Genomic DNA, 21,821 nt, shown 5'->3' with positions numbered 1-21,821 from the left:
TAATTACCCACTTGAATTTCCAACTATCAGCATATAGCACTGGGGTTGACAGCGGTCAAACGCGGAGTTGACTGCATGAGTATGATGATCGTTCTCAATACTTCATCTTGTCACTCCTGGCTGTAAAAATAACTTCTCATAGTGGTTTCGATCTGAGAAGGTTCTCCGGGGACTTCACCCACCGCCAACCCCTTTCGCCAGCCATGCTCGCACAGCTGCTGCTGCACCTGGCAAGGAGAGGACCGTCAACATTGGCATATGGTGGCTGCTTCTTAACATGAAAGCCCCTTTCCACCGCAAGATTGACACTGCTAAACTCCCGGTTGAGTCAACTCAAGCCAGGCCGTGCAACGCCGGACGCTTTTGGATGGTGGTAGATTGGTTGGTATTTAGGGAATACTTCCAAGATGTCCCAAGATGTATACCTAGTAGTTATCTCATAGAAACAGGGACCTCAAACAAAACCAACCGCAGCGGCTGTGGAGGCCACCAAGCCACGTATCATTCAACCCACCTCCGGATCAAAGACTAGAGTCAAGTTTGGAGAAGGAACAGGTCTGGCCCACGAGCATGATGCTGTTGAGATCTGAATCTCAGTCGAAACATGTTATGGCTCCTCTCACTCCGTTAGACCAGATAGTTCAGGGCACTCCTTCTATGCCTCGAGGCCGCTTGCATGGTGACTGAAATCTGCAACTTTCGCTTCTCATACAGATTCTGAATCCCTTTGATCTTTGGCAGATTCTCTGTTCGCAAGCAGTGGCAACATTGTGAAGGCTTCGAAGTCCCAGGGTGGCGGCTGAGATGTGACGGAAACACTGGTCTGTAGCTCTCACATGGTCAATACTTATTGAGGATAGGATACACTTCAATCTGACGCGGCGATTCTTCAAGTTTCATGCTAAGCACGGTTGGATCTGTTTGATATGGGTTGTTATTGGAGTATGCGTGGTAGCATGGATCCACCTAGTGTTGTCTCACATTTGAATGATGTATCTTTCAGCCTCAAGCTCGCAGATGCCTCTTAATCACTACTTCACTTTAGCTCATATAAATCTATAGAGGTTCAAGTAGCGACCATATTCAATGTGAGCTCAAAGCATGCCAGAACCGTCTTCGATCAAGGTGTGTAAACGCTGGATTGTGTTTATGGTATGGGACGATGTGCATGTTGCTGAAGACCTCTGTTAATCTTGGGTAGACTCATATCAAGAAAGCCCAGCCCAGATATCAATACGCATATCATCATCAAGCAACCTTTCTGGCACAGTATCCTATCACAATTAAGCATCTGTTGGACAGACAACCTGTATAGCGCTCGATCTAGGCGACACGCTAAGATCCTTCAGCTGGCACAATGCACCAAGGCAACTTGAACTGACCAAGACATTGGACCATGGGACTCAGAAAAGGCAAAGTCCTTTGGGTGAGAGCTATTTGATAGACTACCTAGTACTTGTTATTGTACATATTGTGTTGTGTTGAAGTATGTGCTTTTTTATCTACCCGAGTGTAATGTTCATCTGAGTACAATCCAGCCCAGAGTCCCGGGCTGGGCCGACGCTAGCATCACAGAGCCGGCGCTACTAAGCCCAGGCCAGGTACCGTCCACTGCTCTCTTCTTCTAGAATTACTACAGAGTAATGACTGAAGGAATGATGATGGCTGTATTGTTTATTCGTGGGTGAAAAGATTTAGTTGAAAGAGGAACACATCACACAATAGACTGTCGCATGGCCCCTCATAGGAGACAGAATAGGTGAGGCATCGACAGCACCTCAAAATGTGTATCAATGTTACGGTTATGTGGAGCACTCTCTCTATGTGCTGTAATGGAAAGGAGGGAAGGGCCGTGTTACTGTAAGAAAGCCCTCCCTCACAAGATCAGATTTTAAGCCAGAAAGAAAGAGATATAAGCCAGGTTTCTGCGACTGGGCATAATGACCATGGTCAAGCCTAGGCTTGGAAGGTGGCAGGTTGCCCTGACAATCGGTAACTTATATAGATGCCCAGTGGAAACGGGTTGCTCCGACCTCCTCCATTCCCGTCTCCCACGTGACTCGCCGGCCTTTTTCCGTGAGGTGAAGGGTAGTTGGGAGTGCTGGAGCCCAGCAGTGCGTGCCGCAGTCAACCTTGAATCACTCCCTCCTTGGAGAAGTAACGCAACATCGAGAACTGATTTGATTCCATCCTATCCTATCCACACCATTCCCTCCCTCCATCTCACCATCCCATCCCATCCTTCCCATCCATCCATCCATCCATCCATCCATCCCCGTCCCTTTTTTATCCACCATCGTTGTCGTCCTTTTACCTTTCTAAATTCTTTTTGGGTACCCCTTCCCCCCTAAACAATACTCCATTTTCTCCCAATTTCTACGGTTTCCACCCACCCCGCGTCACCCATCTTGACACGGTCGCGTTTTTCCCGTCTCTGATTTTCTGCCTAATTTTTCGACTTGGCCCTTCCCTTTCTTGCGCGGCCGGTCTCAACCCGCACCCCTAATTCTTCCCTTCCAGTTCCGCACACGCGACCTTGTCGGCCTGACTTTCAAGGCACCAAGTCTATCTGGGTTCGGTACCACCCACCGAGAGTCCTTCACTACAGGGCTAAGCTACAACGCGGTCGACGCTGAACGTTCGGATTAGCTTGCCGGGCCAACCGTCACGCAACGACTCCCTCATTTATCACCGTGGCCCCCATTCCAAAATCCCTCTCCCCCGGCGGCCGATCTGACGGGCAATGGGGGATGCCTCCTCTATCTGCTTACACCCCCTTTGAGTCGCTCCTCTTTTTCCAGTCCCTCGCTGCCTTAGATGCTCGACCCGCGAGTTTCGCGACCATCTCTGATGTTCTCCGCAACAATTCGTTCATTCGCCAAGATGCCGCTTTCGATGCCGGGCGACTCGCCCCGGAGGCCCTCGAGGACCTCTATTCGACGCTGATGAGGGAAGGTGTCGACTCGGTCGGTGTCGTCGCGGCTCATGAGCCAAATGGTCGCCATGCTGAGAGTCCCGCCAATCCGAAAAAGCGCAAGATTATGAGTCCGCAGCCAGATGGGTTGTCCGGAAAAGGGTCCAGCCATACAACCCTAATGCCAACCCTGGTATCGCGTTTGTACGCTAGGTATAAGGAGCTGGTAACGAGGGAAATACGGAACGAGGAGAGGAGATACGCGGAGATTCGAAACGAGATCGAACAGCTACAGAAGGAAGAAAGCGAAGCACAGCCGGAGTCCACTATGCGCCCACCGCAGCAGCCAGTTGCACCCCCGAAGCAAGAACATGCGCCGGAGCCAATGGACTTGGATGTGAAGGAAGAGAGACCGCCCCAGCAACCTATGCCCGCACCAACCCAGGCAAAGCCTCCGCTGCCAGTCGTGGACAGGACGCAAGCACAGTCTGTGCCGCAACCCAAGGACTTGCAACCGGATAAGCCACCACCGGAGGCTATGCCTCACCTATCTCAGACGCCGTCACAACTCCCCGCGCAACCAGTAGGACAGCCACTCAAGGATTTGGGCAGAGCGATTCAGCCCCAACCTCAACAACCGCAGCGATCGGCGCAACAACCTCCACCCATCCCACAGATGGCAACGGGCAGGCCACTTCAACCGCAGACACCAAATGGGAAGACTTTTCCCGCCCCGCAAGCTATTACCGTACCTCGGAATGTCCCCGCGAAAGCTGGTGCAGCCGGTGTGACATTCATGTCGCCGCAGGTACCACCGACGAATACACCCTCTTCGAATCTTGGTGCTGGCAAACCGTCTGCTCCTATGCAGCCACAAATCATGCCCAAGGCTATCTCTACTCCACAGCCATCCACCCCGGTTGGCAAGCCTGCTGCTAAGGTAGGCGGACCAGCCACAGCGTCCACTCCAGCTCCCCAGCGTCTTCCACCTCAGTCGAGTTTCCAGCAATGGTCTCTGCATCAACCTCCCCAGACACCTCAGCCTCAGCCTTCGCCTTCACTCATCAAGCCGAAACCTGAGCCTTCGAGCAAGCCTCCCTTGGAGAGGCCTGTCCCACCGTTTCAGCAACCTATACCCAGTGTTGAGAGCAAGTTGGCTCAACAGGGTCAACCACCAACACCCTTTCCTTCAACTCCGGGCCCAGTGCCCACAGCAGCGTCCTCACCGGCTTTGGGTGTTCCAGCTCCTGGCTTCCAGACTCCAGTAGAAACCGGGCGAGCTGCTCTAATCCCAGGTCCACCAGGTTCACGTCCTTTGCGGCCATCGATCGACATCACTGGCTCACTCACGCCTTGGAAGAGGACTCCGCGGTTGAGTCTGAGCATACCTGAGTCTCCCCGCTCGCCAGACCGACCACGCCCGGAGGAGATCAGTCCCATCAGCGAGAAGGCTCCATCCCCGCCTGGATCTCGTGAAGCAACACCAGAAGAACCCGAGCCACGCCGTCTGAAACGCCGAACGGATCGCAAGGGCAATTCAACGAGCTCAGAGTCGAACCAGCCCGCCGTCGATACTGATGCAAAGCCAGGATCGAAGAGGAAGGCGGACAAACTGACACCATCCACCGCAAAGGATCGAGATCGAAGCACAGCGTCATCGAGGAGTCGCGGACGATCCGTCTTATCGCGGGATGACGAGTCAACCACGGAAAGCGCGTCTCAGCCTAAGGTCAAGCACGAGATGCCCAGTACACCTGCTGGCGTACCTGAAATCGCAGAGCCGGAACGTCCGTCAATAAGTCGACCGGGCCGGGGGCGGCCCAAACGCAAGCGCGCCCCCAGCGAGGAAGCCGAACCTCCTCAGACCGAAGCCAGTCAGCTCAGCCGTCTCGACCCGAATCAATCGACCCCTTATGTGCTGTGTGCGCGTAGTTTCCCAAGAACCGGTGCCCCCATCATGAATGATGTCACCATGCACAAGCATGCTTCTATCTTCGCCAAGCCACTAGCGGAACGTGATGCTCCTGGCTATCGTGACCTTATCTATCGACCACAGGATCTGAAATCCATCAAATCAGTGATGTACCAGGGCAGTAAGGCTGTTGCTGCGGCTACCGAGGCTGCTAGTACACCTGCTGGCGATGGGGAGTCTCCAGCACCTGGTACAGGTACTCCTTCCAAGAATGCGGTTCTGATGCTCCAGAAGACGGAGGATGTCATCCCTCCCAAGGGTATTGTCAACTCGGCCCAGCTTGAAAAGGAGCTGATCCGGATGTTTGCGAACGCCGTCATGTTCAACCCCGTTCCACAGCGGGGCTTTGGACCGGGATTCCCCATGAGCAGCGATAGTGGCTCTCGAGCAAGCACGCAGGTCCCCGAGCCCGACGAAGGAGGGATCATCAAGGACACGCTGGAGATGTTCGAGGATGTCGAGCAAGCCGTCACCCGATGGCGGGCGGCCGAACGGACGGCCGACGAGCTGGCCAGCAAGAGCATCCTCTCACTTCGACGCGGCAGTGCCAGTGATCCCATGACGGACAGTGCAGATGAGATCAAAGGCTCATGATTTTGTGCTGCGCTATTTTACGATTCCAAGGAAAATCTATGTAATGTTAGACCCAACGGAGAGATGTAGACTTTCTTCTTCCAAGTGTGATATCATGTTGGCTTTCTTCTAATTCTATAATCATAAAGCTTTTGGGGGTTTGCTGCCCCCCCCTATATACCCGTGGGAAACATGCAGAAAGAAAAAAAGAAAAGAAAAAGTTCATATACATCATGAGTTATGGATTGTTGGTGTCATCTGTGAAGATCCAGAACGACGAGAATCAGGCAGGGATCATCGCCTGGCTCGGCTTCGTCCTGCCCAGACCCTCCTTGGCGTAGAAATCCATCGGATACACGCCGCCGTTGGCCGTGTCCCAGCTCTCTTTGATCCCCAGCGCAATCAACGCCTCGTAGGGCGTCAACAGCGGCCGCGGGAACGCATAGCCCCAGTCGATGCTCAACCGGGGACAGGCGATCTGCACCCAGCACTCGACATCGGCCATGGCGCCCAGCTTCCCCGGGAAGATCTCACTCAACAAAAGATTCACGAACGGGATGCCCTTGGCGCGGAGATGGTTCTCGATCATCGCCATGGTGTGGGGGTTGCCCTGGCGGCCCAGCGCGCCCAAGATAATGCCCCACTTCTTCGCGGAGCGGGCGGTGTGGATGGCGTCGCGGCGCAGGGTGTGCATCTCCTCGTGCTCGTAGCTCTCGCGCGAGAGCACGCGGGCGTAGGGGTCGTAGCGGTAGGCGGGGATATCCGGGTTGTGGATCATGGCGGACTCGAGGTGGAAGCGGCCGTCGCCGAGGTAGAGGAGGTAGTCGACCTCGGTGGCGGCGAGGGTGGGCGATGTGCACCCGAGGATCTCGCCCTTGGAGAGCGGCGTGATCTGGGGGATGAGGACGCGGAACCCGGCGCGCTCGAGCACGGGCTTCAGGCCGTGCAGCGTCGCGTTGAACTGGATCGTGCCCACCATGGCGATGGTCTTGCCCGCCACGAAGTTGCGCTCCAGGGTCGCGAGCAGGTGCGTCGTGTCGATGCTGATATCGACAAAAATGTACAGCGTCTTGATCTGCGTCACGTCCACCGGGATCAGGCAGCTGTGCGCGTAGTGCACCAGCAGGTCGCACCCCAGCGCCCGCGCCGTGTAGTCGTCGATGCAGCACGCTCCGTACGTCACGTCCCCCATGATCAGGGTCTCGATCCCCGCGCAGAATTGCGTCAGGATGTCCGAGATCGTCGTCGCGAAGATGAGCAGGCCCTCCGGGAATTGCAGGGCCACGCGCTTGGCGCCCGAGGTGCGGATGCGGTGGATCGTCTTCGGGATCTCGAAGGAGTAGTTCTTGGGGAGCAGGGCGATCGCTGCTTGGATGTCCGGGTCTTCGAGGATCTCCGCCGGGACTTGGTTCAGCGTTCGCGGGGTGCGTCTTGGGGCGGCTGTTGGTTTGGTGGTTAGTGATGGGTTTCTGGGGTGTGGCTCTTGAGATGCCAGAGGGAGAGGGGGGGAAGGGGCGCACCTTTCTGTATGCTCGTCGACTCGACATCTTGGTGGCTGCTGGACCCTTCCTTCTGTGCTTGGGCGTCGGCGGTGCGCCGTCCGACGAATCTCTTCTTGGGTTGGCGGAGCGGGGCACTCGATGTTGCTGGTTGGTTTGATGTTTCCTCCATGGCGGGCGCAATGAATTAGAACCAAAAATTGTGGTATGGTGTTGTTGTTGTTAAGCGTCGCGATAATTCCTATCGGACGATGGCTCGCATAGTGGGCTGAGGATAATTTAATTCTGACTAAGTGGGGGGTCACGGGCTTGGGTCGGCCGCTTCTCCGCATTTGCTCGGCGGCCGGAACATCATGATCATCATCACCACCCTCCCTCCCCCCCATCATCTTCTGGTTATAAGATACCTTCCTTAGCTTCTTACACTTTCCACCATTGAATGCATTCCCATTTGACCACTAACTTGCTGAGTTTACGAAATTCATCATGATGAGCTTCAAGCCTCGAATGCGTCTCTTCTCCGTCCTGCGCTCTGCCCCAGCAGCTCGCCGCCGCTTTGCGACCGAGGCGCGGTTAACCTCGGACCATGTTCGCATCGTTGAGGTCGGCCCACGAGACGGCCTTCAGAACGAGAAGAAGGCCATCCCGCTCGAAACCAAACTCGAGCTGATCCGGAGACTGGCCAAGACGGGCGTGACGACAATTGAGGCTGGATCTTTTGTTCCTGCAAAATGGGTGCCTCAGGTACGCGAGTAGCTGTCTTTATACATTGGAGCTTGTGCGGGGGAGTGGCTATATCCTCTAGGGGAGCATCGGGGATTCAGATTTAGTCTCACGCAGATGCAACCAAACCTTGATATGATACTCACAGCCGGTTGATCGTTCATCTAGATGGCCAGCACAGCCGAGATCTGCGAGCACCTGCTGCAAACCCCGCCGGAGTCGGCCGACGTCATTGCGTACAACTACCTGGTCCCGAACGTCCGGGGCCTCGAGAACCTCATCAAAGTGCTGGACACCACCGGCGTGCCCGCCGACGACGCGACGACCACGACGGAGATCTCGTTGTTCGCGGCCGCGACGGAGGCCTTCTCGAAGGCGAACACGAACTGCACGATTGACGAGTCGCTGGAGCGCGTGCGGCCGGTGGTCGCCCTGGCGAAGACGCGCAACATCCGCGTGCGCGGCTACGTCTCGGTCGCGCTGGGGTGTCCCTACGAAGGGCCGGAGGTGTCGCCCGTCAAGGTGGCGGACATCACGCGCTCGCTGCTGGAGATGGGCGCCGACGAGGTCTCCGTGGCGGACACCACGGGCATGGGCACCGCGCCCCGCACCATGGAGCTGCTGCAGGCGCTCCGCGCGGCCGGCATCGCCAGCACCGACCTCGCGCTGCACTTCCACGACACCTACGGCCAGGCCCTGGTCAACACGATCGTCGGGCTGGAGCATGGCATCCGCATCTTCGATAGTAGCGTCGGCGGGCTCGGGGGCTGCCCCTACTCCAAGGGCGCGACGGGGAATGTCTCGACGGAGGATATGGTGCACACGGTCCACAGTCTGGGGATGAATACGGGGATTAACCTGGAGGAGATGGCGCGGATTGGAGCGTGGATCAGTGGGGAGCTCGGGCGGTTCAATGAGAGTCGGGCTGGGAAGGCGATTTTGGCGAGGAGTGAAGAGGATAAGTAGACAGAGCCACATCTTCCTGTGTTATTCATCAGATAAGTGGTATTCTTTGAGCTTGAGCATTCAGGAATTACAGCATCAAGGTGGGCCAACAATTGTGTATGTACAGCGAGACCGTTCCCAGCCATTGTGTCACCAGTACCCGTAGCACAGTAGTCTTGCGCATAGTCGTAATAGAACAGTGTAAAGCAGCTTCAAGTGAATATCGTACAAACAACCATGATATGCATATAGCCACAAAAAAAAAGACACATCCAAGTTTGCAGACCCTCACACACACACAACGTATAAAAACCCAGCAACCAGCCCCTCAATCAAAACATTAAGACCGCCCCCCCCGCAGACCCTCCCAAGCGACATCCCGAATCTAAAAATCCGTCACCCTCCCCCCATAACTCCAATCCCCGCCAGCGCCCCACCGCAACGGCTCATTCTTGGGGCCCCCAATCTCCCCGGTCTTGGGATTCTTCTCCCCCTCGAATTCGGGCTTCAGCCCCGTCTTGATGTCCGGATGCAGTTCCTCACCCTTGCCCGTGGCCTTGATCTCCGCCGCGGTGGAGGCCGGGGACTGGTTGACGCGCGGGGTGCTGAATGCGCCGGTGGAATTGCGCTGGAGTTCCTCGAAGACCTCCTGCTGTTCTTTGGGGAGACGGGGAGGGGCGGGGCCGCGGTTGAAGGCGAACGACGGGCGATTCTCGTCTTCGGAGCGGGGGGTAGGGGTTGTTGTGAAGGTGCGGATGATTGTTGGTTTGGTGGCGGTGGTGGCGGTTGGTTTGGTGAGGTGGAGGTGGAGGTGGAGGAGGCGGCGGGTGGGTTGGAGGAGGGACATCTTGGTTGTATGTGTTGGTTGAGTTTTGGGTGTGAGGTTGGGATTTTGGGGTGTAGAGTGTAAGATAGATGGGGTTGTGGTTGAACAGTATGTTGTGTTGTGAAAGAATAGTTGTTGTACTCGGTAGAAGATGCGGAGGAGTGGCGGAGAAGAAATTCAAGGGCGGGAGAGGGAAACACCGATAAGCCTGATTGTCCCGATAGCCGCGTCTCGGGGATCTCGGCTTGATTTATGCAACTGCTCAGTGGCGCGATTGGCTTGTTGGATTGCACGGCAGTCACTGTTTGTAGTAGCGTGTGAGCTTTGATGGTAGGGCTGTACTGTAGTTTGTACTGTACTTAGTGTAATCTTGATAGCATTTCCATAGATGATGATCCATCTTCAATTCGATGGGGCTTTAATATACTGCCAACATCATGCCCATCGTCGATAAGAGACTCTATGTCAGTCACGTGGGACACTAATTCAGGTGCGGAGGACGGCAGGCCAGGCTGGAGCAGTTGGTTCCTCTCACCGTCCGCTCCTCTTTAATCGTCAACGTCATGTCCACCTCCAGCTCATTACATGCCCATTGCGACAATAACTTATAACTAAACCTCCCTGTTGTATTTTCCCTGATGGCACTGACTGCTGCTCCTGCTGTATGCTTTACTTCCACTTATCCCTCCTTGTAGTCTCCCCCGCGCCTCCTTTGTGGTTATGTCTTCACCGTCTAGAGAAGACGAACCACCAATGCTGCCTCTCCCCGGAGCGCCAGCTTTGTCATGGTCCCAGTTTCGTGGACGCCTGGCGGCTCTCTTCCATGGAGCTGATCCAAGAGTCTGTGTTGCATTTTGGCTCTTCGGTAAGCTCGATCTACTCCGCTGATCCCTTCGATATGGCGATAGCCGTACTGATCGCTGCCGGGGTTTACCGGTCCCATCTGCGACAGGCTTGATCAACAATGTCCTCTATGTCATTATCCTGTCTGCCGCCCTGGATCTTGTCGGCCCCGACCTCCCGAAAGGCGTGGTGCTCCTCGCCGACGTTATCCCCTCATTCGGCACCAAGCTGGTGGCCCCCTATTTCATTCAGGCGGTGCCATATCCCGTAAGGGTCCTGGTGTTCGTCACCTTCTCTACCACCGGCATGCTGCTCGTTGCCTTGAGTCCAGCCTACACGGACGGCGGCCCGATTGCCACTAAGATCGCAGGCATCATCCTGTCGAGTATGTCCAGCGGAGGAGGCGAGCTCTCCTTTATCGCTCTCACGCATCACTACGGCCCATTCAGTCTGGCTTCTTGGGGCAGTGGCACGGGTGCTGCAGGCTTGGTGGGTGCTGGCGCATACGCTTTAGCCACCACCTCTTTCGGTTTCAGCGTTAAAGCAACTCTTCTGGCCTCGGCGTGCTTGCCGGCGGTCATGGTGATTAGTTTCTTCACGATTCTACCACAGTCCCAGGTGCGCTCGTTCTCGGCGCGGAGGACAGGCTACGGTTCTCGGGAGGAGAACTCAGCCGATGACATTGATGAGCGGGAGCAGTTGCTCGACGAATCGACCGATGAGAGCCAGAGTCAGAAAAAGCCAGCTTCCCACGAGACTGGCCTTGGATGGCAGGCATTTAAGGCTAACCTACAGCGATCTAAGGGACTCTTTCTTCCCTTGTGAGTATATCTTGCATTCACTCCACTCGAATGCATGTTCTTACGAATTCTTCTAGTATGCTCCCACTGTTGCTGGTCTATGTCGCCGAGTACACCATTAACCAGGGTGTCGCGCCGACGTTGCTCTTCCCTCTCCAAGATTCTCCGTTCGACCACTACCGCGCATTCTACCCAGCTTATAATGCAATCTACCAAGTTGGGGTCTTCATCTCCCGGTCGTCGACCCCCTTCTTCCGCGTCCATAGTCTGTACTTTCCGTCCTTGTTACAATTTCTTAACCTGATCATCCTGACGCTACACTCGTTGTTCAACTTCATCCCAAGCGTGTGGTTGGTGTTTGGGATCGTTTTCTGGGAAGGGCTTTTGGGCGGCCTTGTCTATGTCAGCACTTTTGCTGAGATCGCCGATCGGGTGCCGGTGGAGGATCGGGAATTCTCGCTGGGAGCCACGACGGCGAGTGACTCGGGTGGCGTCTGCATTGCCGGTTTTATCAGCATGGCCTTTGAGGTCTGGCTCTGCGATTGGCAAGTTGCGCGTGGACGAGACTACTGTCGGAGATTGTAGATCGTGGGGTTGATGTAGTAATGCGATGAGGGGTGTATACAGTCTGCATAGAACATTGTGCACTAGGGTCAGATCAGCATAATCAATTAGCCATCATATACCTTGAATAAATAAATTGAATATTGGCTGGAAAATACTTGGAGTCAGTTCTGGCGCAGCTGATCCGGTGGGGGTCACGGGACTGCAGGGGAGAAGGAGGAAGGAGGGGATGAACTGACATGTGACAGACCGGGTGCATTTCACCGACTCATTCACTCCATCCACATCCATTCATTCATCTTTCATCCATTCATCTTCCCCCCCACCATTGTCTTAGCACCACTTCTGCACCGGACCAAGTGCAGATCGTTTTGCTCCGACCATGTCTCCAGCCGATTCTTACCCCAGATGAATAAGCTCCCACGTCACTGGATCCAGCCAGCAGGCATGGTCCCTGGTGGGGATTTCACATGCTCGGCTGGGCTTCGTGGGCTTTGGCTGCCCCGTATCCATGGCTGACGGACGGACGGACTGACCACACTCTTCTTTAACTATTATCTACCCCATATTTTGGCCACCATGGCGTCTCACTTGGTCTCTTCTCTGTTCCTTGTTCGATTACCGGTTTCAGGGTCAACTCCTTCCAACCAACTCCCATCCTCTCCTTCTCAATAAATTCGTTGTACGCTCCTGCTGAGGATTTGGTGTATACTTGCTTGCATTCTTCCAAGCCACAACTCCATGATTTCATGAATCCTGCACCTAGAACGCTGTATTTTATTGATTTAGACTCTTGCTTCTGCCTATAAGACATGATAGGTAAGTTGCATTGTGGTGTCCACCATCTTCATTTGAGCGGTGCCTAACAGAGCGGGTCAGACCATCTTCTGGGAAGGCCGTCCACCAAATTCCGAAAGATCCAGGTCCTGGCCGTATTCGCTTTCTGGTCGCTATATTTGACAAGGTACGACACTCCAACAAACATGGGTCCGCGGTGTCCCCGTAGCTCTGTTGCGTGGCTCTGACAATCCCAGGGGAAACAAGCATGGCCCACCCGTTGTTCGCAAAATCTCCTCCCGCCTCACGGAAAAGCTCAGCGTCTGGCAAACTACGGTCATCGTCTTCCTCTGGCTCTATGTCAGTCGCAACTTTGCGAAGATAGTCGGCCTCGAATGTCCAGAGCCCCTGGCAAACTTATACTCACGCTCTTTCTTCCGAGCGACATGGATCGCCACCGCCTTGGATGCTGGTTTCTGGACCGCGATGAAAGTCAAGCCCAAGTGGCTGCGGGAGATAGCATCGCTGGTCTTCACTGTGTACTATCTCATCGCCGCGGAGAGGGCGGATGAAAAGGTCCGTCGGGTCCGGGCCACGCTGACACTGGACCACATGCGTGTCTCGTGGAACAAAGGGACTTCGCCGTATCTCTGGGCCCTAGCGAGCCTGACCCGTCCCAGACTCACTAAATATGCGCCTCGGGCGATTCGCATTCCGCGACCGGCGTCTTCGATATATGACCAGCCGACGAATGCGTGGCTGTATTTTGACGGCCCGCTGAGTGCACTCCGGGATCAGACATGCATTGTGTTGGACATCCCCGGCGGGGGTTTTGTGTCAATGAGCCCTCGGAACTCAGAGGATAGACTGTTGAGTTGGGCCGCGCGGACAAAGGTCCCTATTCTAAGCCTGGACTATAAGAAGGCGCCGGAGTATCCTTATCCGTACGCCTTGAATGAATGCTACGACGTGTACCACACGATTGTATCCACCCGTGGGCGCTGTATTGGACTCAATGGACAAACCCATCCTCGAATCGTCGTCACGGGGGATAGCGCTGGCGCAAACCTCGCTGTAGGCATGACGCTGATGGTCCTCCAGTCGGGCAGTACGGATGCGTCACTCTGGCAAGGGCAGAATGTCCTCCCCCGGCCTGACGGCCTAGTTCTAGCCTACCCCGCTTTGAACATGAAGATTGAAAGCTGGATGACGGAGGAGCAAATGGCGCTGATCCAGGAGAAAAGCACCCGTCGGACCAACCAGAACGTCTTGCAGCGCAAGAACATGGACTATCAGCGCCTCACCCCCTTCACCTCTCCCGGTACATCGTTTGCCGACCTCCAGCAAGACTCGTGCTCCGATTTGGACCTTGAAGCCAACGACCTCGGCGAAAAGACGACGCGCAAACTCGCCCAGCACCGGCACAAATCCGCTATGCTGGCTCAAGAGGCTGAGGCCGCCGCCGTCGCCGAGCACCAACCCAAGCAGATTCGCACTCGCCTAGCAGTATCATCGGTGATCTCGTACGTCCAGGACCGTGTCCTCACTCCGGAAATGATGCGAGCAATGATCATTCTCTACATCGGACCGCATAACCGCCCCGACTTCAACACAGACTATCTCCTCTCCCCCACCCTCGCGCCGGAGGCGATCCTTGCGCGCTTCCCCAAGACGTACATCATCACCGGCGAACGCGATCCTCTAGTCGACGACACAGTGATATTCGCCGGGCGCCTCCGTCAGGCGAAACTACGACAGTTCCAAGAACGACAGGACCTCGGCCTCGAGAAATCCCACCGCGCCTTCAACGACAAGGACCACGTCGAGGTCTCCCTGCTGCCCGGCGTCTCGCACGGCTTCATGCAGATGGCCGGCTTTTTCCCTGAAAGCTGGAAACACATCAACCGATGCGCCACCTGGATCAGCGAACTCTTCGCCTTGTCGGAGACCAAAACCGCCTCCTCCTCGAGCCTGTTGCAATCCCTCCACGATCTCACTCAACCAGCCAAGAAGAAACCCCCGCCGCTCCACAGCCTCCAGCACCTCCTTACCCACCACCACAACAATCACCGCACCCGCGCCCGCAACCACACACGCCGTTTTACCGGCGAATCCTCCGCCGACGAAGACAAACCGCTGGAGATGAGCATCACCAAACTCACCCCGCTCACCCCGATGGGCAGCAAAGCCGGGGGGAGGGCCAGCTCCACCGGCCCACCCCGTCCCGATGACGGCCATGAAGCATCCATCCACAGTACCTCTCATTCACAGCCCCAATTGCCAGTAAACGGAAACATGGGTAACCCTGGCCGCCTTCGCAGCGTCTCTCGCGGCCGCTCCATCAATTCCCTCGCCGTCGGAACCAGACGGCAGCACCGCGTGCCCGCCAAGCTCAGTCTCCCACCGGAGGATTTGGAGTGCGAGGAAGAGGAAGAGGGATATGTCTCGGACTACTTCCAGAGTCCCGTGGCGATCATCCCCCTGCGCGAGAGGAATCGGAGCATGAACAGCCTGGCGAGCGAGGAGGATCTGCTGGATCGGCGCATGACGGGGCTGGCCGGGGGGTTGATGGGGATCGGGGAGGGGGCGCGGACGCCGTAGCTGTTACCAATAGAGTGTGGAGCCTTTCATTCCATAATTTATCCACAGTAGATCCCCATGTCTAAGAAGAAAGAACAGTGAATGTTGAAGAAAGATGAAGCTGAGCCAAAGAGTGGATACATTCGAATGTCCACCATACAACTCCCACGTTATCCCGTTTATGTCTAACTCCGACAATGATACAGACAACAAGTGCTAGTACACTTCTAGAAGAACCAAGCCTCTATATTCATCGAAGGGCAAAGACTCCGAGAATCAAGCCTGTCCCTGCGACTTTGACTTGGGGTCATCCTTTCCTTCGGACTTGGATGCTGATTGACCCGCTCGTGAAAGAAACTCCTTCCATGTGCCATCTTCATGTGCATGAATTGACAAATACCTGGTGCCATTCCTGGAATGATACCCAACAGTAACGACATTCTTGGCGTCGGTTTTATCTCGGCTTGATAGATGAGGTTTTGTTCCCCTTCGGAGTAGATATGTTAAGTAACATGTTGAATAAACCAAAATGTGCATTGTACATACTGAATTCGACCTTCCACGATATCGGGATACTATCTGTATCTTGTCCGGCCTCCACGCTCATACAAATAGTTCAGTGTGAGCAGATGTGGACAATACCTTCTTCTCGATAGAAGAACTAGCAGCACTGACTGTGTTGCTGTAGCCTGCCCTCGCCTCCTTGGCATGGGATCTTCGTGGGTCCAGCTCTGAGAAGGGGACCAACCCTGGAGAACTGCTTCAACCAACTTTCTCAGACCTTGGGAACTTATTGATCTTTGAACCGCTCCGGTACATATTGTATAATGTCCAGACTCCTTCCATCTTCAATCAAGGGCACCACATATCCCAGTATTTCCTTAAGCTTGCCTCGTCCTTCAGTATCTCCGTTATCAATTCCCGTGAAAACGATGGCATCTACTCCCCGTTCTGCACGTCAAATTTCCCAAGACTGGATTTGTGATACTTGACTCCTCCGAGACTATAGAGGAAGAAGACCTATCTTCCTAGAATGCGGCAAAATCCTACCCGGTTTCTATCGGCGAAGTCTTCATTCCCGATATCAGGTGGTTTCGAAGCTTGGTTACGGTGCATCATCCACCGTTTGGCTTTGTCGGGACCTCCAGTAAGTGTGCACATGAAACGACGGTGCAAAGATGCCTACTGACTCCCTCCAGAGTCGAGCAATACATGACCCTCAAGGTTTGTGTGCAGGGCCTGTGTCCACGAGCAGAATCACCCCGTGTCCGAACAATTATCCCCAGCCGACGCGCACTTCGGGAAAAGGCTGGTCCGTCTTGTCGTGGATTCTTTCAAGGTTGGCGCTGAGGTTCCTTTTTCACACGACGTGGAGAAAGATCAGGCACCTTATGCCTGCCTTGCCCCCTTCCCCCTGGGCTAGAACCATGGGCCACGTTCAACTTTCCAGTTCACTTCTGTGTCCTCAACACAACCCGTCATGTTTAGTCGGCCGGGGTGCATAGATAATAAAGCAACTCGGCCAAAGCCCCCCGTCGAATCCTGTCGCGATCCGTCGTGGGATGTACGAAAATTTCCAGTATGCATATCACCAACGATGGAAGGAACATATGTTGATATGGTGGGATATGTTCTTGGTGATGGATGGGGGAAAACTGCTGAATGATGCATTCGACCACAATTCTCGGGCGATCAATCATCAATGAGTCGGTCAACCGGGATTATGACCAAAGACGCCTTGGAATTTTGTGGTAAATCGAATCATACCACTCACCCTGTCCTAGGCGGGCAGTTTCGTGGTCCTTTTCACGTCTATCAGGGTAAGCTCATAGACATCACCAGGAACGGAGGTAAGAGAAGCGCCTGGTTGCTGTTCGCTTCCTTTCGTACCAGTTGAATGATAAGAAAATCCCGGCTATACCTCTAGACAAATCCATCTCACAAAGACGGTGCTTGAAATCAGGTCCAGCTCTTGGTTCACTCCCCTTTTCGCCCAAGTTTTCATGGTAGCCTATTTACTTCGTTCTTCCTCCTCTCTGATATTGGCAATAGCAAGAGGGCTCCCAAGCCAGCTGCACACGTCGCCTGAATTTCTTTCTTATATTTCCGTTGAATGTCTAGATAGACGAGACGGTTCTCTGCCTGGCGCCGTTTGCAATCGGCTGGCGGTCGCCGTCCGTGTGCTAGCGATTGGAGAGAGAGCGCACCATCAACGCGGCTTTATTCTGCATCTTTCAGATATGGTTCGTTGCGGTGACAATCTTGGAGAATTTAATGAGGCTTGGTTACAGCTTCATCGGCTGTAAGTCCCATGTTTGGGCATGGTTATCGGGAAGCTTCCACGACTTTGAGGATCTAAAAGAGAGAAAGAATAAAGAGTGATGATAGAACAAAGATTCTCTAATTCATTTATGCTCTGACTGTGAAAATGGGTGAATCGTGCTAAATGTTGTTAGCTTTGGTTGGAAATCCTCGGATCACTTATAAATAGGTGGGAATCTCTCCGGCCGCTTCGCAGTCCCAGTATTTCTCCGCTGGACAAACGAACAATCAACAATTTCTGGGATGATGATCACACCAAAGCGCTAAGAGAAGGATCACAGCTATTATTAGAGTACGGAGGTGGGCGTCAAATGTACTCAGAGGTGTGTTAGTGTTGCGCTATTTTACACACATCCAATTATGCAGGAAGAGCCAGACAGGCACAATTAATGGCAAAACACGACTAGGTACACAACCCCATCAATCATCCCACCAAACACAAACACAAAGATCATGTCTTGAGAATTACCTATAAGCAGAATGAATGTACTTCGAATCAAGCTACACACACAAAAAGAATTCCCCTACGCCTCGCTAATGATACCTCGATGAAACATATAGGAATAAGACCTCGCAACGCCGTACAAAGACAGATAGACAGTGACAAAAGCCGAACACTTCCAGACAACCACTAAAAAGCTTCAAATAACTGGATCACAATTGAATTTAACAGAAATCCGCTCACGAGACAGTCTGCATGGGCGACGGCTGTTCTCGACTCGGTTCGATCTTCTTGCGGCGCGGCACCTGGATTCCGTTGCGCAGCTGGTCCAATTTGATCACCCCAGGTCCCGTGCAGATCCGGCCCGTCTGCATCAGAGTACGCAGGCGCTTGCGGCGGGCGGCGCCGCTTCGTTCTTCGCCGCGGCCGACGCCCTCGTCGACCCATTCCGTCCGCAGGATCTTGTAGCTCATGCCGTCGTGGCTGCCTTCCCAGGCACGGGACCGGAGGCCGAACAGCACGCTGGATTCGTAGCGTTCTAGACGCGGGAGGATGAGGATGGTGATGTGCAGGTCTTTGTCGGAGGGGGGGACGGGGGGCACGCGGGGTCGCTCGCCCTCTTCGAGGCCGATGTCCTGCGCGGTCTGGGGCGCGTGTTGATAGGTGTCGCGGATCTCCAGGTCAAGCAGGTCCACATCTACCTCCTCGCTCCAGGCGCCACGAATGAAGCCAGAGTGAATGGCTGCCGCCACGGGGTCGGAGTCGTCGGTGTAAACGCCGGTTCCCCAAAGCGCACGGCGAGCACAAATCTCCTCGCGACGGCCGTTATCGATTCGGAAGCGGGGAACGCGGATGGTGAACGTGCAATTCTCGTTTCCTTCGAAGCGGGGCAAAGGAACAGGCGTGGTGGTGTACCCAAACTTGGCACTCTCGAGGGTAGCCTTTTCGGTTGGTACCCCGATTTGAGGTGCGTACAGGGTAGAGCCCAGGTGATGACGAGGAAGATGGGCGACGCTTGTCAGAAGCGGTTCAATCGTTACCACTGTGCGAGGTTCCCGAATCGGAGCGCCAGAGGAAACGGGGACAGCAGATCCGGCTGGTCGGGAAACGTGATGATGGTGGTGATGGTGGTGTGGGTGGTGGTGGTGATGATGAGCAAGCGTCGCTGCCGCCGCGGTGGCTGGCCCATCCGCGGGGGTCGCGGTGCGATGGAGAAAGTTCATCGACGATAGAGGTCGATTCTGGCCGAGAGCGGCCGCCTCTTCCTCGGGTTTATGCCGGTGGTGATGATGGCTAAGCTGAGATTAGCATACGTCATAATCAGGAAAAGGTTCAGAGCTTACTGATGGTGGTGGTGGTGAACGTGCCGATTTCGCCGTCCGCGGGAGGCTGCGCCCAATGCCCCAGCCTCGGTTTCAGGTCGAGTATCTTCGTCGCGCGATTTCCGAGATCGCTTTCCGTTGGCGGAGGTAGGACGGGGAATCTTGGTTTCATCCGCTGTGGTTTCACTGTTGGTGGACCGGGCGGTGGCACTGTCCCGTTTGAAAGGGCTGGCTGAGGTCATGGGCGTCGATGGTCCGCTGCCGGCCGTGGCCCCCGTCACGCCGCCCACTCCACTTCCGATTCCCGAGAACACACGGCCCAGCTCATTCTTGATTCCTGATTCCCCAGCGGGACCCAAAATCTGCGCCTGAGCTCCCTGGACCGCCTGGGGCAGCGGGGAGGCTCGTCCACCTCTTTTCGCGTCCAGTCCGACGCCAAGCAAATTCCGATGGGCCAGGAGCTCATCGCTTCCCTTGCGGCGCTGTTCATCCGAAGCGGCGGAAAGAATCATACCCGCAGAGGCAGCGGCAGAGCTGACCGGGAAGGCGCGCGTGTCGGTTTGTAGCTTGCTCAGGTACGGTGTCTGCTCATGCGACGGGGGAGTAGGCTGGCCGGACTGCGAGTGCACGGAGAGCGATGGGGCGCGCGATCCGCCTAGCTGAGACCCCAACGACTTGGTGTAGTTCTGGATGGCACCGAAGCCAAAGCCAGCGCCCGGCTCCGGAGCGGGAAAGCGCTTGACCTCGGGAGACGCGGGTTGCGAGCGTCCAAGCTCCCAGGCGGATGGCCCCTGGGGCCGAGGAGCGGCTGCATCGCGGTCTCCATAAGGTTGGCCAAAGCGAGGAACGACATGAGCCGCAGCTTTGGACTCGGCTTCATGTGCTACTGCGCGCTCCCGATCCCGGATGGCTTGTTCCTCCGCGTGACGATCAGTATAGAGTCCCCCGTAACGACTGTGCGGCAGTTCGTGGCCCATGTAGGACGAGGCTCGCTGGTGTGTAGGCACAAAAGATCCTTCTCCCATACTAGTAGTTGTAGGCACTGCGATCGGTCGCGACAACGGACTGTAGCCGGCCGTGCGAGGCGGTGGTTCGAGATGTTGCGGCTGACTACTGGGACGAGGTACCGGCCCACTGAAGCTGGTTCGGCGAGGTTCATTGTACGGAGCATCGGCCGAGGGGATCTGAGGAGAAGGATGTGTGGAGTGGGGTTTGTCGGGGAACTGGGTGGATGGATGACCGCGTGGCGGACCACTGAACTTGACCTGCTCGGGAATCGCCTGAGGTACCCCACCGGAGCCCGATCGATACGGTCGCGGGGGTTGATTCTTTGCAAAGGACTTTTCAGGAGTTTGCGATCGTCGGAAGACAGGGTAGTCGAGTGGAGACGGGCGGGCGGGCGCGGTCGGCGGCGACATCGCGCCGGGAGCCGACGGCGGATGCGCGTTGCCAAACGAGGCTGACGTGACAGGCAGACGGCCAAAAATCGAGGAGCCTACATCCCGGCCTGGTCGGTCAGCGTCCGCGCCCAGCATGGAAGATATTGACATGCTGCTCCCGGGACGATGATGAGCCGGATTGCTGGGAGGCTCACGCGACAGGAAAGGGGTGGGCAGAGAGTGTGTGGTGCCGGGTGGAGCGCGTGCGGGATAGTGCTGCGGCGACGAGGGAGGAGGCATGCGGCGGGTGCCCAGCGGCTGTGCGGTTGAGGCATCTTGAATACCTAGAGAGAAGAGAGTGATCGGAGTTAGCTCAAGTATGTCCGACGGAGATCAGCACAAGGGAGCCAGATAGCAGCCGGCAAAGGAGATTGGTCGGCGCGGGCGATAGACTGCGACAAAACACGCTGCGAGCCAGGATGTCTGGCACATACCAGGAAACCCAGAGCTACCACTGCCGCCCAAGGACCTTCGACGGCCCTGGTCATGCGACGGGGGTGGATTCATATCGCATGCACAGACGAAGGGGCTGAGGGAGCGCTGAGAACACGAAAGAGGAGGGGAGGAGGAAACAAGGGGCAAGAATCGGATGAGGAATATTCCAAACCCCGAAGCGCAACAACACAGAGCAAAAGATAGGGTATAAGGAAGTGGGACGCAAGAAGAGAAGGGATGAAGAGGGAGGAGAAGGTGAAGGCGCAAGGTGCCGAAGCTGATGGGTGATGGTGATGGTGGATGAGATAAACGGGGAATGGGAGAGAAACCCGAAGGAAGGCGCGCGACGGACAAGAAAGCAAAGCGAGTTCCACAACCGGGGCAGAACCCGTGACTCTGGGCGGGCCTGGACCACTAGTCCCGATCGAGTAAGGATGCCCTGGCAGTCGAGGCTAGACTCAAAGAGGACTAGCTCTCCCGAGGCTTCCTGGGCTGGAAGGCGATCAGGCGCCACAGACGCGGCTGATGATCCCTCGCTGATTGGCTCGGCCGCCCCAGTCTCTGCTTCCCCTCCCCGTTTGTAGGTAAGGTTGTTTGTAAATCGATGGATAAACAAACCAAACCAACCCAAACCAACCCCAAACCAAACGGTGCCGCAGCAGAGCTTGGGTTGTGGGAGAAGAAATGTGTCATAAACCGGGAGACCGGAAAGCAAAGAAAGAAAAAAAAAAAAAACTAAAAAAATAAAGGAGTCATCTCCCCGCCTGCAGCTACCGGGTTTTCTGCCACGCCCCTGGTCGCTTATCCCGTACATTTTCATGTTTGCCGTTGGTCATGTCTAACAG

At 55.4% G+C, this 21,821-nt stretch overlaps 5 protein-coding genes across 5 annotated transcripts; 2 read left to right on the top strand and 3 right to left on the bottom strand.

Annotated features, from left to right (window-relative positions):
* Nucleotides 1-2,513: 2,513 nt before the first annotated feature.
* Nucleotides 2,514-5,503, top strand: BO86DRAFT_149630 (uncharacterized protein). The gene is made up of 2 exons (XM_025666291.1): nucleotides 2,514-2,573; nucleotides 2,650-5,503. The coding sequence occupies exon 2, from the start codon at nucleotides 2,751-2,753 to the stop codon at nucleotides 5,478-5,480; it is 2,730 nt and encodes a 909-aa protein (XP_025525427.1). The 5' UTR covers nucleotides 2,514-2,573; nucleotides 2,650-2,750; the 3' UTR covers nucleotides 5,481-5,503.
* Nucleotides 5,504-5,571: 68 nt separating this feature from the next.
* Nucleotides 5,572-7,191, bottom strand: dph1 (2-(3-amino-3-carboxypropyl)histidine synthase). The gene is made up of 2 exons (XM_025677244.1): nucleotides 6,980-7,191; nucleotides 5,572-6,899 (listed from the first exon to the last, which is right to left on the bottom strand). Exons 1-2 carry the CDS (start codon nucleotides 7,128-7,130, stop codon nucleotides 5,743-5,745), a joined length of 1,308 nt encoding a protein of 435 aa, XP_025525426.1. The 5' UTR covers nucleotides 7,131-7,191; the 3' UTR covers nucleotides 5,572-5,742.
* Nucleotides 7,192-7,444: 253 nt separating this feature from the next.
* Nucleotides 7,445-15,037, top strand: BO86DRAFT_420717 (CLN3-domain-containing protein; the record flags this gene model as incomplete). The annotated part of the gene is made up of 7 exons (XM_025675226.1): nucleotides 7,445-7,702; nucleotides 7,850-8,643; nucleotides 10,190-10,317; nucleotides 10,405-11,116; nucleotides 11,173-11,623; nucleotides 12,529-12,623; nucleotides 12,694-15,037. 7 exons carry the CDS (start codon nucleotides 7,445-7,447, stop codon nucleotides 15,035-15,037), a joined length of 4,782 nt encoding a protein of 1,593 aa, XP_025525425.1.
* Nucleotides 15,038-15,243: 206 nt separating this feature from the next.
* BO86DRAFT_366479 (uncharacterized protein) lies at nucleotides 15,244-15,718 on the bottom strand (the record flags this gene model as incomplete). Its single annotated transcript, XM_025670103.1, has 3 exons — nucleotides 15,244-15,503; nucleotides 15,563-15,591; nucleotides 15,659-15,718. Coding segments are annotated over 3 exons (300 nt in total), but the record flags the coding sequence as incomplete, so codon positions are not given.
* Nucleotides 15,719-16,350: 632 nt separating this feature from the next.
* On the bottom strand, nucleotides 16,351-20,652 carry BO86DRAFT_420716 (uncharacterized protein; the record flags this gene model as incomplete). Its single annotated transcript, XM_025675225.1, has 4 exons — nucleotides 16,351-16,458; nucleotides 18,122-18,960; nucleotides 19,008-19,078; nucleotides 19,124-20,652. The coding sequence occupies 4 exons, from the start codon at nucleotides 20,650-20,652 to the stop codon at nucleotides 16,351-16,353; spliced, it is 2,547 nt and encodes an 848-aa protein (XP_025525423.1).
* Nucleotides 20,653-21,821: the final 1,169 nt, after the last annotated feature.

The sequence above is a fragment of the Aspergillus japonicus genome (assembly GCF_003184785.1).
Source record: "Aspergillus japonicus CBS 114.51 unplaced genomic scaffold BO86scaffold_44, whole genome shotgun sequence".
NCBI classification, from domain to species: Eukaryota; Fungi; Ascomycota; class Eurotiomycetes; order Eurotiales; family Aspergillaceae; genus Aspergillus; species Aspergillus japonicus.
The sequence above is the reverse complement of the archived record's forward strand: the minus strand, read 5'-3'. Positions and strand labels throughout refer to the sequence as shown.

Bases quoted from the DNA above. Each gene is read 5' to 3' on its own strand.
- dph1 (XM_025677244.1), bottom strand. From the start codon at position 7,130: ATGGAGGAAACATCAAACCAACCAGCAACATCGAGTGCCCCGCTCCGC. The intron at 6,900-6,979 runs GTGCGCCCCTTC...CCAAACCAACAG, and splicing joins GTCGACGAGCATACAGAAAG to CCGCCCCAAGACGCACCCCG.
- BO86DRAFT_149630 (XM_025666291.1), top strand. From the start codon at position 2,751: ATGCCTCCTCTATCTGCTTACACCCCCTTTGAGTCGCTCCTCTTTTTC.